Source organism: Scleropages formosus, chromosome 5 (genome assembly GCF_900964775.1).
Source record: "Scleropages formosus chromosome 5, fSclFor1.1, whole genome shotgun sequence".
In the NCBI taxonomy this organism is placed as follows: Eukaryota; Metazoa; Chordata; class Actinopteri; order Osteoglossiformes; family Osteoglossidae; genus Scleropages; species Scleropages formosus.
The window spans coordinates 6740959-6756832 of NC_041810.1; the positions used below are offsets into that span (position 1 = coordinate 6740959).

The following is a 15874-nucleotide window of genomic DNA, read 5'->3' on the forward strand; positions in this document are numbered from 1 at the left end:
GTACTTATACACACCTAGATGGTATAGCCTCGATCGTAGAGTGTACTTATACACACCTAAATGGTATAGCCTCGATCGTAGAGTGTACTTATACACACCTAGATGGTGTAGCCTCTATCACAGAGTGTACTTATACACACCTAGATGGTATAGCCTCGATCGTAGAGTGTACTTATACACACCTAGATGGTATAGCCTGGATCGTAGAGTGTACTTATACACACCTAAATGGTATAGCCTCAATCGTAGAGTGTACTTATACACACCTAGGTGGTGTAGCCTTGATGCAGTCAAGAGACATGGTAAACATGAGATTTATGATGCTGCTCCCGGCGAAACACAGCATAGTGTTTTAAAGTAAACTTTTATTATAAGTAGAAAGAGTACACTCTAAAATAATGATTAGAAGTACAGTATAGTAAATACATAAACCAGTAACATAGGTGTTTATTATCATTATCAAGTATTATGTTCTGTACATAATTGTATGTGCTATACTTTTATACAACTGGTAGCACAGGAGGTTGGTTTACAGCATCAGCACCACTAACACGTGAGGAACACGTTGCGCTGTGACATCGCTGGTCGATAATAATTTTTCAGCTCCATTGTAATCTTATGGGACCAATGTCGAATACGTGGTCAGTCGTTATGCGAAACGTCGATAAGCAGCACATCACTGTAAATAAATAACAAAATAATTTTTAAAAACTTGTTGTAAATACTCATTTTTGCTACATATCTGTGTTATTTAAATCCCTACAATATAGCCCTACTATGTCACAGAATAATCTGTAGCAAATGGAATGAAAAGAACAAGAAAGCATGAAAATGAAATGCAATGTAATTCGTGACAGCATTGCTATGTCATGTGGACATTATTAAAAGGTCTGCCTGTAAGCAATACGGTGATTAATTAAAACTACATTAAAACCTCTTCTGAAGCTAAATGTGCCTCGACTTTGAGGACAAAACATTGTTTGTGCATGTAAATGATACCATGGTTTCCTGTACTGGTGACCTGTCTGTTGGTCGTTCTGTTGGTGAAGTGAACTTCTGTTTTCGCCGATTTGGATGTCGCTTTGGATTAAAGTGTCTGCTAAGTGAATAAATGTAAAGTAAATGTTATGTGGTGCATCATTGCATGAGCATCTAGGGTGGGAACTCTGAACCAGGTTCGGTCTTGGGATTCCAAGGCTCTTCTGCACTCCTGCTTGGCTCAGCCCCAGCGTAGGCTCTTCTCAGCTTTAGCTCCATGACGATAAGCCACGTCTTCTTCGGCTTTTGGTGAAAGTCATAGATATGGCCAGTGATCTTCTGAGCTTTGCTCAGTACTGGTATTCTGCTGCTATAGGACACTACTGTAATACTCACTCGGTACCACGCGTGTGGCCTGTGAGCTGTTTCCCAGATGATGCCAGACACCACTAATCTCTCCGTTTGGAAATTTTGAGAGCTTGAGTGTGTTCCAGAAATATGAGATGGACGTGGCATTTTTTGCCTCCTTGAAATGCTTGTCTGTGCTAGGCTGAGTTGTCTTGGCGTGGGAACCATTGTGTCAGGTTTCATTGTGCACTTGCGACAGCGGTCACTGTCGAGTGCCAAGGCTTTCCCGAAACGTGCAAAAAAATTTAACATGATGAAATTTTCAAACTGGAAAAAACACATTAGTTTGTGGAACTGCCAACAAGTCAATTCCTTGGGGATCTCAGGATCACACACAGCTATTTTGGTATATAGTGGGATCGAGAGACAAAAATTTGGTTCCAGTTAAAGCTTTTAATTTTTCCAGAAATGAAAGCGCACATGGCACTGTCCGCTAAAACCCAAGGGATCTGTTGCTAGGCCTTTGGCCAGGTAATTTCTCATAAAGCAAAACTATGTGCATGCATTCTTGGCAAGGACTTCAAACATCTCTGAGGCTGCTCAGGCGTAACGGATATGGAAAACATTATCTTATCCATGTCTTGTGATGAAGCTGGCTGAAAGGCGGGAGGGAAGCTACACTTACATGTCGGGGCCCGAACCCATCGAGCTATTGTTATCGTGCAAAGAGAGATGTGTGTACATCAGCTCCTGGATCTTTTTCCGCACGCTATCACAGGCACGGGCGGGATGTGATGGGGCGGCATGGTGGCACAGCGAGTAGCGCTGCTGTCTCACAGCTCCTGGGTGGTGCGAGAGGACATGGCTTTGATGCCCGCTCAGTCTTTGTGGAGTTTGCATGTTGTCCCCGTGTCTGTGTGGGTTTCCTTCGGGTGCTCTGGTTTCCTCCCACACTCCATGCTGTTCAGGTTCATCCATACTGTGTGTGTGCGTGTGTGTGTATGTGAGTGTGTGTGTGTGTGTGTGTGTGTGTGTGTGTGTGTGTGTGTTGCACTGATGTATGGATGAGTGACCCAGTGTAAGTAGTGTATCTAGCAGTGTAAGTCACCACGGTGAATAAGGTGTGTGGGTTGATAACACTACATAGTATCCACTGTAAGTCACTTTGGAGAAAAGTGTCTGCTAAGTGAATAAATTTAGTCGATAAGAATTTTTCAGCTCCATTATAATCTCATGGGACCACCGTCGTACGTGTAGTCGTACACGTAGTCAGTCATATATGTGGTCAGTCGTTAAGCAGTGCATGACTGTACACTCCTTCTAATGAGGCCAATGAACTAATTTCTGCCGCTGTAATTAATACACACTGCAGCTGTTGTAATGTACACGTGGGATGTAACATGTCCTGTGTATCTTCAATGAATGAATGAATGAATGAATGAATGATAACAGCATGTTCTGTTCAAAAGCTGGCAGTTTCTCCGTGCTTCATGTTTACTGGGACTCCACACTTTTGCAAGTCGATCAAATCATTAACTTTTCACTATCAGTACTGCACCACACAGAGACTAAGTAAAACAACAATGAAGGTAACAAAATCCTACCTTCGGTATCATATCGGCGCCAACACGGAACAGATCGAGACCCAAAGCGCACGGCGCTGCTGCAATGAACGGCACGGAAAATGGAAACGTGTTGGTTTTCGTCAAGGCATTACGAGAACCTGAGAACGGACAAATTTTATGAGAGTCGCAGGACGGAAGCCTGAGAATTCACACCGTGGGCTTAATTGACGTGTTCCTTCTTGAAGCTCGCACTTAGCCCGGCACGTTATTGCACTGAGCTCTAGTGAGGAGACCCTGTGGCGCTACGTGGCCTTCAGCTCTCTCTGGTGGGACAGGCTGTGTGGAAACCCTCCCTTTTCCACAGCCCGGTCCTGGATCTCGTATCACGCCCTGCTGAATTCCACTCCCCAAGGGCTCAAAACCACCCGTGGTCTATGAGGGGGTAACCGAGAGCCTGTTCCCCGCTTGCTGGTTAGGGTTACAAATACCTGGAGCCTGGAAGCTGTGTTCCATGTCTTAATTGGAAAGCCTACACACTCCCGGTTTGACGTTCTGCCTCTCTCTCCTCCCTCTCGTTCGTAGGGTTTGGTTTCACTCCCATCAATCTACTCGGCCTGTTACTGTGTGGGAGTCTAGATTTCATTGTTCATCATTTGGTCAGTTGTTCAGTGGCTCGGTCGAAAATAAGGAGCCGACCGTGCCCCTGCTCTTCTCGTCTCTAGACTGACAACGTGATGCTAATAGCTCAGGTTAAATAACTATTTTTAAGCGTTCGAGAGGGAATTTCAGAACCTAGAACTGTGCGAGTAAATGTTATACTTTCTCTATACTAAGCCTTTTATCATAGATGGTTTGGAGTAACAGGGGGGTGCGGTGGCACAGTGGGTTGGACTACAGTCCTGCTCTCCGGTGGGTCTGGGGTTCAAATCCCACGGGGGGTGCCTTGCGATGGACTGGCATCCCATCCTGGGTGTGTCCCCTCTGGCAATAATATAATGTAATAAGGGTTATGTACCTCTTGTTCTTAGTCTGTGCTCCAGGATGTTATGAAATGTGCTTTCAAATGTTCACTTGATCAGTTAAATCCTTTCAGTTCTAATTAGGGGCAACTTTTAATAGCTGGAAAAGATGCTCCAGTCAAAAATGCATTGAAAATGAAACAAGTATCATACAGAATTTTAAATGCCCAGCTAATTTAACTGATAGACAACTACGCTTGTGTGTGTAAGTCAGACATGATCGTTTTTAAATTGTGACACAGAAACCTGGGCAGATGAATAACCAACATTATGGCGTTGAGGTCACAAACCAGCAGGGTTCGGTGTATTTCGGTGAAATTTCTTTCCCCATTTTTACTGACAGAGGTCTCATGTCTTACAGCAGTCCTTTCGTCTTATGGCAGCTAACAAATCTGGCCAGCAGACAGAGCCTACGGAGGGTAATGGAAGCCATGTGGGGTGGCCTCCGCACCTCGTTGTAGGAGGTTTCAACAGGAATCCATATAAGCGAGATGGTGAAGGGCTGAAGCAGGCAGAGGAGTTGCCCAGGAGGGCTCAGATTAATGGCACCGTGCATCTGCTTTGCCTCTTGCATGGGGAGCTAAGCTGGGTCCAGACCTTTGCGGGAGGATTATGGGTAAGTAAGAGCTTCAGTTCGGTTCGCTGCTCCTTGGAAGGTGGTGATTTCCTGTCTCCCGTTATGGGGGGCTTTTGGAAGTGCTGAGACGACAGGCCTGGAACGAATCCGTACGGGTCTGCTGGACTGGGTTGGCACTAACCAGGGGGAGGAGGACTGGTCGACAGGAAGGAATGGGAGACCGTGGCCGTATTTCTGCAAGGTGCATTACGTTAATTCTGCACGTACAACAAGCAAGAGACGCGAAGGAGAGCACCGTCATGAAACCTCAAGCGAACATCCCCACACTCTTTAGCTGAATGTCCTATTCAGATACTTCACGTGTACTTTTCGCGTTGCAAAAAAATTCCCCTCTTTGGGAAATGTCCCAATTCCTGTTGAACGACAAAGCGAAGCGTAGAGCCTGTTACCTACGGCGATGAGGGTGTCCCCAGCTGCCCTCTGACAGGGTACCAGAGGGTAATATCGATGTAACCTTGGCTCCGCAGCGACTCCACTGTTGTCGACAGTTTAATTTGTTGTATCTTAATCGTGACTTTAATTTGCTGAATCTTCATTTACGGCTGAGTTTTCCTTGATAGGCCACCTTTTATCATCCCTCAGCCTTAAAGATAAACTTCTTGTTTAAGGAAATTACTTAAAGTGTGCAGATCCTCGCAGTATTAGGCGGGGGTGTGATAAATCAGCACACGGCCAGGTGGGTGTTTACTTGGAAGCATAATCGCTCTTTGGGACCCTCGCCACCCTAAGTACCCAAATTAGCCAGACTGCTTGCTGACGACGAGTCGGTCGTCTGCGCCATGTGGAGGAGGCCCCCGAGTCCCGGGCCCCACGCCTCCCAGCGCGTCATCCCTTGCGTTGCTCCTCCTGCAACAGAGTGATGCATGGGGGTCATTAGCAGGTGGAGCAGGCCCAGCTGTCAGAGGAGGGAGAAGGACACGTTTAAATACGTAGACACATCGCTGGGATTTCCCACAGAGACAGTGGGGTGATGGATCCGGACTATATCGTTACAGGAAGAACAATCTTATTCCAACGGCAAAACTGCACCGCTGTAAGAAGGCAGCGGAGAGAGACGGTGGCACAGCATGTAGCACTGCTGTTTCACAGTACCTGGGTGGTGTGAGAGGATGTGGGTTCAAGCCCTGCCCAGTCTGTGTGGAGTTGGCATATTCTCCCTGTGTCTGTGGGGGTTTCCTCTGGGTGCTCTGGTTTCCTCCCACAGTCCAAACACATGCTGTGCAGATTCACCAGAGTGTGTGTTATGCTGAGGTATGGATGAGTGACCCAGTGTAAGTAATGTATCTAACACTCTAAGTTACTGTGGTGAATAAGGTGTGTGGGCTGATGACACTGCATAGAGTTCATTGGAAGTTGCTTTGGAGAAAAGTGTCTGCTAAATAAATATCTGTAGATCAGGAATACAGTTGGAAGCAGTAAACCAAAGCAGCTGGCTCAGTATTGTTCTGTAAGAGATAAAAATATGAAATGCTAGACATAACTAAGTGTACATGTCTAAGTGGCCTGTAATGGTATGTTCTGTAATGGCCTGTATGGTTCTCAGTAATACTGGCCAGTGTGATGTGTGCTGCGTCATGTCGTGTGTTTGTTTGGAAAGTACTGCACCGTGCATTATTTCTCTGTTTCTTAATCTATGGAGCTCCTTCTTTTTTCCTTTTCTCTGACGCCTTTGCGTAGTTGTGTAGTTGCCCTTATTGTGTAACATGTTTTTGCCCTTGAAGGACAGAGCTTCCATGATGCCAAACAAATTTCAGAGAATACTGACAATAAAATTCATTCATATCCCATCGCATCGTATTTTAGACTTTTGACAATTTACTTCTACTAAAGAGTTCAAGAAATTAACATTTTATACATTAAGTGGCATTGAAAAAAAACACACGCTCTAACTACACACACACTGCCTGAAACCTCTTGTCCCAAGCAGGATTGTGGTGATCCGGAGCCTAACCCGGCAACACAGGGCACAAGGCCGGAGGGGGGGGGGGACACACCCAGGGCGGGACGCCAGTCCATCTCAAGACACCCCAAGCGGGACTTGAACCCTAGACCCACCAGCGAGCAGGACCCAGCCAAGCGTATGGGTCAGAGCTACTGCCTTGAGCACCAAAGGTTGCAGGTTTGATTCCCACCTCCAGCTGTAGTACCCTTAAGCAGGGTACCTACCTGAAGTTACTCAGGTCTCTAAATGTGAGCTTGTTACCTGAAAATTGTAAGTGTCTTTAGAGAGAAGTATCAGATAAATGAATAACTGTGTGCTGGAAGTTAAAGAAAAACAACTGCTTTCACACCTCCAAAGCAGTCTGGTTTAAAACACATGCTATGAAAGGGCCTGGGCCCGTCTTGAGAGCGATCTGCTGTATTTATGAAGGACGTTAGGCAGAGCAAATTGTGTCTGAGAAAAGTGAACCTGTCAAGGTGCGTAAACAGAAGCAGTGAAACAATCGATGGGAAGGGAAACTCGAAGGCAGGTTGTGTGTCCCGACCCAACGCGGTGAAAATGCCTTAAGTTTACTTTCCCTTTTCTGTCTCGCTTGTTCATGTATTTGACATGTTGCTTCAGCTGTATTTTAATACTTTTCTGTGTTCAGACAGAGGAACAACACGCTGCTCAGTAATCCCTCAGTACATTGTAATTATGCACCACAGATATTTTATTCTACAGACTGTATCACTATACAATTTTTTTTTTTTTTTCTTCCGGTGACATGGCTTTGAACCTTGAAATCCATTTATTTCCCGTTTTGGCGTTGCAAATAACACTCTCCCCCTTGGAAAATGTCTGAGTTCCTGTTGAATTGCTAAGGGAAGTAGAGAGCACATTACCTACAGCAATGAGTTCTCCCAGCTGCCCTCTGAAATACACTTTCAGGAAGTGATTGAATTGTGCTCTAGTGAATAGTACCTATGGGGGGAGTGGTGGTGCAGCGGGTTGGATCGGGTCCTGCTCTCTGGTGGGTCTGGGGTTCGAGTCCCGCTTGGGGTGCCTTGCGATGGACTGGCGTCCCGTCCTGGGTGTGTCCCCTCCCCCTCTAGCCTTATGCCCTGTGTTGCTCGGTTAGGCTCCGGTTCCCTGCGACCCTGTATGGAACAAGCGGTTCAGAAAGTGTGTGTGTGTGTGTGTGTCTGTGAATAGTACCTCCTGGGGGCATGGTGGTGCAGCGGGTTTGACCGGGTCTTGCTATGTGGTGGGTCTGGTGCTCGAGTCCTGCTTGGGGTGCCTTGTGATGGACTGGTGTCACATCCTGGGTGTGTCCCCTCCACCTCTAGCCTTACGCCCTGTGTTGCTCAGTTAGGCTCCGGTTTGCCGCGACCCCACTTGGGACAAGCGGTTTCTGACTCTGTGTGTGTATAGTCCCTCTAGGATTAGGCTTTTCTTGCTTTTATTAGGTTGAGAGGGAGCGGTGGCACGGCGAGTTTGGCTGGCTCCTGCTCACTGGTAGTCCTGGGGTTTGAGTCCCGCTTGGGGTGCCTTGCGATGGACTGGCGTCCCGTCCTGGGTGCGTCCTCGTGCCCCGTGTTGTCGGGCTCGGCTCCGTTTGCTGCGACCCAACTTGGGTCAAGCAGTTTCAGGCTGCGTGCGTGTACATATGTACTTTTTCTAGCCGACTGTCAATAACCGCTGTTCCAGTGCAGGGCAGCAGCAGTGCAGACGCTGTATTGTTTGTATATAACACATAGCTGAAATCATTGAAAAGCTGAACATTTAAAAGCAATGGACAAATGTTAAATATGTTTGCATCTATAGGTTGTCGCTCTAAGAAATCACCACTATAAGCGCAGCAATTCAGTTTTTTTGCACGTATGAGTTTGGAAATCTACACCTAATCTACTTAGCCTTCGTCTGAAGGTACCAACATCACTGGGAAACGTATCATTTTACAAACTCCAAGCTGGATCCAAAGAAAGGAGCTATTCATTCAGGGCTCCTTTCATTTCTTAAAGTGGTTACGTGCATCCATCTGAGACCATTACCCCTTTGTCACCATGAATTACTGAGGTCTTGGGAAAAAAATGATCACAGAAGACTAAATAAGGGCAGGAAGTCAGTCCCCCAGGTCTGGGATGACATAGGAAACAGATTCAGTTTGACCTCATAAACTGACAGAGTCAGCGGTCAGTCTGGGAGCTGCTTCTTAAAGGGTGGGGGCGGGGGTGGGGTTGGTGGAGAATGGGCCTCTTTCATTTTTCGGAGGCAAGCCCCTAACAAACGGAACGGCGCCGAAAGCTCCCAGCGCCGCTGTCGGAACCTGTGGGTCGGCCTGCTGTTTCCCAGAATGCAGCGCGAGGACGACCCCCGTAGCGGAGCAGCTGGCATCGTACTGTGTAGTTAGGACCCAAGCCAGCTTATTCTGCTGGAATTTCCCGTCTGAATGTAACCCTCCCGCTGCCCACGTTCTCGAGACGGCACGGAAAAGCCTTTTAATTACTTTGACGAGGGGTTCGGGCGCAGGATATTATTACCGTCACGGAGCGCTTCCTCTGAGGACGAGCCTCTCCGCCGCAAAGTGGCCTAGGCGTGAAAAGCGGATGTTTTCCTCACGCTTTAAGGCTCGGGGGCCCTTTCTTAGTTTTCAGGCCTGGCTTTGTGTCCTGGAACCACGAGGAGCGCTGGGGAATCTAAGAGATTAGGGTGGATGTTCCTCGAATACAGACAGAGCACAAGAAGTGGACGTGGGAGACAGATGTAGCTGTTCAGCTGATGTCTTTCTCTGAAGCAACTTGCAGTGTTAACTTAATTGCAGTTATTTACCCATTTGTACAGCTGGGTGGTTTAACTGGAGCAATTCATAGTAAGTACCTTGTTCAAGTGTGCTACAGCCAGAGGGGGACTTGAACCTGCAACCTTTGGTTCCAATGTCAGCAGCGCTACCAACTAACTTGAAGACAAGGTTCTGATCTGTCCCAAATAGTGTGCAGATGACTCTGGATACACCTTTCTTGTTAAGAGATGACAGTTTACACCGATTTAACACTTTGGGTTTTTTAATCAGAATTCTATTGCTTTGTGATGTTAGTATTAAGTCGAAAACTCAGTGGAATAACAGGGACGGCGTTATAAACATCCTCATCCTAAGTGCAATTGATACTGGCTGTCAAGTGGGACATTTCAGGGCCCCTGACTCACTGCAAGAGACAGGGCTCAGTAAATCAGGTAAAGGGGCTCTTGAGCTCTCCGGAGACTTGACCTTCTGTCTAACCCACAAAGAGCAAACAACAGAGCTGTCCGGGTGACGGAAGAAGTCGGAGCAAAGCATTCTCCTGTTGGCCCAGCGCGCTGATCGGCTCGCGGTTCAGCTGGAGAGGGGATCAAACCTGCAACTTCTACATCCAAAGGTAGCAGCTTTAACCACAACACTACCAGCTGTCCTTATTGTTTTGGATCAGTACAGTGGCACAGGGAGTAGCACTGCTGTCTCACAGCACCTGGGTGGTGAGAGAGGACATGGCTTCGATACCTGCTCAGTCTGTGTGGAGTTTGCATGTTCTCTGCATGGGTTTCCTCTGGGTGCTCTGGTTTCCTCCCACACTCCAAAGACATGTTGTTCAGGATCACCCATAGTGTGTGAGTGACAGAGAGAGAGTGTGTGTGTGTGTGTGTGTGTGTGTGTGTGTGTGTGTGTGTGTGTGTTCCATGGATGAGTGACCCAGTGTGAGTAGTGTATCTAGCAGCGTAAGTCACCGCGGTGAATAAGGTGTGTGGGCTCATAACACTACATAGAGTTCATTGGAAGTCGCTTTGGAGAAAAGTGTCCGTTAAATAAGTAAATGTACAGTGAAGGTGAACTCATCCATTCTCCTGCTCGCCTAAGGAGCCTCTAATCTGACATGTTCTCGGCGATCGTGTTCTCTTAGCGAACTCGGGCACGACTTCAGCGGAGGAGAGGTACCCGCAAGATCTGGCTCGCTTCGCTCGGCTGTGTTCCGCGACCCAGTTTTTTGGCATTTTTTGTTGAGACCTTCCTGAAACGCTCTCCCCCATTATCCCCAACGATAACTCAACCGTACTATAATTAATGGTCCATTAACGTGGAGCTGTACTGGGAATAAAGCTGCTCTGCTTGCACCCGCTCACCCACCCGTGTGCCCACACACAGGGCTTTTATACTGCTTACTGCACATGAGCGAGAGAAACGTCGGCCTCCGTGGCGTGTGAAAGAATGGGGGGCCGGACAGCTCATTGACACAGCGTAGCGACCGTGACTTATTTTCTTCTCGGGGTGTCGTGTGGAGAGGCCATTTGGCTCGAGAGGTTGTTTCTGTTTGTTTCATAGACTGCCTTTAAATAAAACTCTCCTCCACCATTAACCCTAACCCTAAATTCTTTCCTTGGGTCGCGAGGAACCGGCATTCCTAAAGTTCATTTCTGGGTTCAAAAATGGCCGAAGTGAAACAGCAGAAGGGCCAGATGCACAACTGCACAAGAGAATAAGAACATCAGTCTAGTTTGGGAAAGAGACACCTTACGGGTCTTCGGCCAGCTGCTTCCTTATATTGCACTCGCTCATCCGTCCATAATACTCTTTTCCGGTCGTCCACCGTTCGATGTCTGTGCTCTCTTGCCCATTTGAACCTTTTCTTTTTATTGACCAGTTTCTCTCACACACACACACACTGTCTGAAACCACTTGTCCCAAGCAGGGTCGCGGCAAGCCGGAGCCTAACCCAGCAACACAGGGCGCAAAGCTGGAGGGGACACACCCAGGACGGGACGCCAGTCCATCGCAAGGCACCCCAAGCGGGACTCGAACCCCAGACCCGCCAGAGAGCGGGGCCCGGCCAAGCCTGTTGCACCACCGCGCCCCCCACTGGCCAGTTTCAGATATGGCTTTTTCTTTGAAACTCTGCCTGTAACACCAGCATCCCAGAGTTGTCTTGTCACAGCAGATAAAAAAGCACCAATTCAGTAAAAAAATACAAACATTTCTGGGTAATTCCAAACTTTTGAATGTTAGTTTAAATTATTCAGAGATTTTTTGTTAAGTTCACAATGGGAATAAGAACAATGAATTCTATTTTTATTTCATCACATAAAAACAGTTATTATTTTATAGTTGCTGTTATTTATTTTTTAAGTTTACCAGGTCTAGTTAAGTTAGCGGATAATGCTGTAGGCTGGACTGGATGTGGCAGATCAAATACATAAAAGTGCAGTGCAATCAATGATACGTGGTATTGCACTGTATCACGTGCACTCCAGACTGAATGTGAAAAAAACGGATATCGGGAGACCAAATAACAGGAGATGGATGTATATGAATCTGTCTGTTCTGCGACTGCTGTCATTGAGCCATATTGTTGTGAGCCAAGTAACTGCCAGGTGCACATCAAGCACTCAACGAGGTTCAATAGACTGGCTCCACACCATGCTCCTGAAATTATCCTCTGTGTGTCCCAAACCACTTCTAGTACCCCCTTTTCTCTTGTTCACACAAATACTGTACATATTCTCAAACCCCGGTCACCCCGATTAACAGATGCGCATGATGCCCAAGGAATTTAGAAATCTCACACACGCACACGCACGCAGTGAACCAGAGCCTAACCCAGCAACCCAGGGCACAAGGCTGGAGGGGGAGGGAACACACCCCAGACAGGACGCCGGTCCACTGCAAGGCACCCCAAGTTGGACTTGAACCCCAGACCCACCACAGAGGAGGTCCCAGCCAAAACCTGCTGCACCACCGTTCCCCTTAATTCAGAATTAGCAGGTTGCAAATCAAAATGTTTTTAAAACCAAAGAAGTCTCTATGTAATGATCAAGGCCATTGGGGGGGTGGTCATGGTGGTGGTGAGGATGAGGGGGGGACTGTACTACAAAACGGGGTCATAAGAGGAAACATTTTAATAAGCAGCAAAGCTCAGTAAAAACAATTTTAACGGTATTGAAAATCCAGCAGTAAAATGAAGCTGAGTCATAGTAACAATCAACTGATTTCTTGCGGTCACAATTAATGAAAGTTTGTTTCTCTTTATTATTATTATTATTATTACTACAGGAATCTGTGGATTTCTGCAGATTTGCTCCTACAAGTGAAAAGCCACGACAAAACCTTCATGTTACCGGAGGCAACTAAACAAGCTTGTCTTGACCAGTCTAACACGGTTCCAGCTAGAAGGTTCTCGTTACAAAGCTGTAGACACTTCAGATGAGTAATGGTAGCACGACAGGTCAAGAAAGGTCATTTAAACAAGGGAACGTGTGTTATGTAGTCATGGTGCCCAATATTACCTTTTCCCCGCAGGGAAACGAAACTCGAGTTTCCGCGACGACACACAGTCTCTTCTGCTCTTACCCACTAGTCGCCGTTCAGTGACCGTAACCCCATTACCTCCTTTACATCAAGCCATCGTTGCACACCCCAGGCCAGCCCTGACCGAATAGCTCCGCACGCAGGCACCCCGCGAAGAGCTGATGCGCTGTTTGGCCGGGATGTGCCAACGTGGCGGGCTGGAAGGAGGGTTTTCCCAAAGCTGCGAGCTCCTGTTTGCACTGGGCCTACGGGTTTCCTTCATACCTCCTATCATCTGCCCCAGTTCAAAGACAGCCTCGGTGCAGGTCTTTGTCAAAGCCCACTTGGAGATCTTTTATGTAGGATATGTTAGATATGTAGGATTTCTTCGTTGGTCTTTGATTATTTATTTATCCCACTTTGCTTATGTGGTAGTGCCAATATTGGACACAAAACTGTCCAGCTTGCTCTGAACTTTGTGCTGCTTTTGCTTTTGAATTCTGCGTTTGAAAGTCCAGATTTTTGAAGCGTCTCTCCCTCTCTTTCCCCCATCATCCCCATCTCTCTCTCTCTCTCTCTCTCTCTCTCTCTCTCTGGTCCATCTTCGTTTTCAGCCTCCCACTCCACATTACCGACTTTCCACACACCCATCCCAATTGACATGCGTCACCACGAAGGCAGGTACTATTACGAGCCACACGCCTTGCACGGGTAAGTCGTCTTGCTTTTCATCCTGATTACAGGAAATGTACATTTACTAAAATAACACAGTTTACCAGCAGACAGCACCAGTTACGTTAGTACTTTGTATCTTATGAAGAAAGTTGATATTAGCTGCTACTTTACATGGACTGATATGTCATTTGAAGTTTCGGCTGATATTGTTGACATAAGAAAGTCCTTTAACTGATTTAACGTATTTAGTTTTAAAGCATTTTTTCTTTAACTGAGAGTGACGGAAAGATGATTGAACTGTACAATAGAACACCGAGCTGGATTTTCGCATGGCTGTAGGGTGCGCCGCAGGAAACGGAACTTGAGATCAGCTTACGAAGTCTTCGCTCAGGATTTTTCGATAAAGGAGTCCGTTCTTCAGAACTGCGGAGCCCTACGTCTTGAGGAACCATGAAGGGGAACTGAAAATCAGAAATCTAAGTCTACGTCAGAGTCCAGTTGACTGATAAATACCGACACGATTTAATGTCGGTAATTAGAAAATCTGAACGGTTCCCTAGAGACTCCTCGAACGTTGGCCGTTCGCTGAGCAGGATGGCTCTGCTCTTCAAAATACAGATGCTCCTCTACTTTCGATGGTTCGCCTTACGATCGTTCAAAGTCACGATGGTACGATAGCTATACGCATTCGGTAGAATCCGTTCTTCGAATTTTGAATTTCAGTACGTTCCCGCGCTTGCGATATGCGGTACGATACTCTCCCGATGCTGGGCGAAGGCAGCGAGCCGCAGCATCCGCTCAACCGCACTCGCAGTCTCTGTAGCGATCAGGCCAACGAGCGTAAACAACCACAAGTGTCAACAACCGATACTGTGTTGAAAGTGTTTTCTTTATTTTGTGTTTTCGCATCCCATCATGTCTGCTAAACGCCCGTGTGTGTCTCCTACTTAAATTTGCCCGGCTGTAGGTTACGGTAAGTGTTCCGAGCACGTTTAAGGTACGCTGGACTAGGCTATGATGTTCGGTAGATGCGGTGCCGTATTCTTTTTCGACTTGCGATTTTTCTACTTACGATGAGTTTTTCGGAACCTAACCCCATCGTTAGTCGAGGAGCGTCTGTACCTCTAAGTAGAAAGCGCCGAAACTTGTCGATATGCTTTCCCCCTTAGAAGGAACATTGAAAAGGAAAAATGTACATCGTTGTTACAGTACATTCACGGATTTCATGGTGATGCATACCCAGAGCTGACCGAAAGCACGGCTATTTATCACGGGAGCCGGAAAGTAAGGAAAAAAATGCCATCTCCGTATTTGGCCACCTTGATTAATGTGATTTGATCTTGACAGTGCACCCCCCATTCATCAAGGCCCTCATCCGGCCGTGTTCTTTCCCTCCAAAACTCACCTAATCGCATGAAGATTGCGCAGCAAATTAAGCGGGTTGTCATTTGCCGTGTACGGTATTTTATTATTGGCTTGTGGCAGCGGGTCAAAGGTCGCTTTCTCGATCGCCTAACGTGACACCTCCGTACAGTCCCCTTTATCATTGTTTGCGTGTAGCCTAACGGGGGAACGGGTTATTTTGTCAGAGCCGTCACAAATCGAGGTCGAGGAACCGTCCCGTGCGCACATGCGCAGTGCCGCCCTAGTCATGCCCAGGATGACACGTGGCCCCGGCTGCGCCTGAAAGGGAGCATGCGAGGGATCGCGCTGTGGTACCCACCTCACCCCGTTGCCAGCGCGGTGCAGCTGCAGGCACGTTTCGGCAGGATCGCCAGCTTTGCGTTGCGGGCTGGAGGTGTACGCAGCACACAGACAATATGGGAAGCAGGTGCTTAACATATAAAAAAAAAAAAACTGCCATAATTAAAAGTTAAATATAAGTTAAAAGAAACAAATTGCTAACTGTAAAATATTTCATTTAAATATATTTGCATTCTTCTAGTCGCTTTCTGACACAATTCTGTTCCCAATGGCTCACAGTGTAGAGCAGACAAGAAAAAAACCATAATATGAAATAACATTATGACATAATATGAAACTGAAATTTGCCAGCAGTTTATCTTTCTGTGCCCATGACACACCTCAGTGCCAGGGATGAAGAGCTTGCCTCAATCAAAAATATTCCGTGTTGTGTAAGCATTTATATGGATATAAAATCAGCTATTGGTTATTTCAAAAAATGAATTTGTTACATATTACATTATAATTTGTGCGTGTTATAGTGATGCCCATGTAAACGTTCATTAAACTAGTTCAGCACGAAACTATGTAATATTTCTGACAAACGGTAGCGAAGGCATCGTGTGTCACGCAAGAGCGATCCGGACTTTGATGCAGTCCCGAAAGCCTTTTTCCAGCAAAGTGGAAGATTTATCTAATTCGGAGATTTCTCGAAGCCACAAATCCAAACTTGCT

The 15874-nt window shown here is 46.8% G+C and overlaps 1 protein-coding gene across 2 annotated transcripts in view; it reads left to right on the forward strand.

Annotated features, from left to right (window-relative positions):
* Positions 1-15874, forward strand: part of LOC108930821 (zinc finger protein GLI2-like) — a 66557-nt gene that overhangs the window by 24953 nt on the left and 25730 nt on the right. For both annotated transcript variants that reach the window (XM_029252532.1, XM_029252533.1), the window contains exon 3: positions 13396-13492. In XM_029252532.1, coding sequence (XP_029108365.1) covers positions 13396-13492 — 97 coding nt within the window. The remainder of the gene's footprint in view (positions 1-13395; positions 13493-15874) is intronic.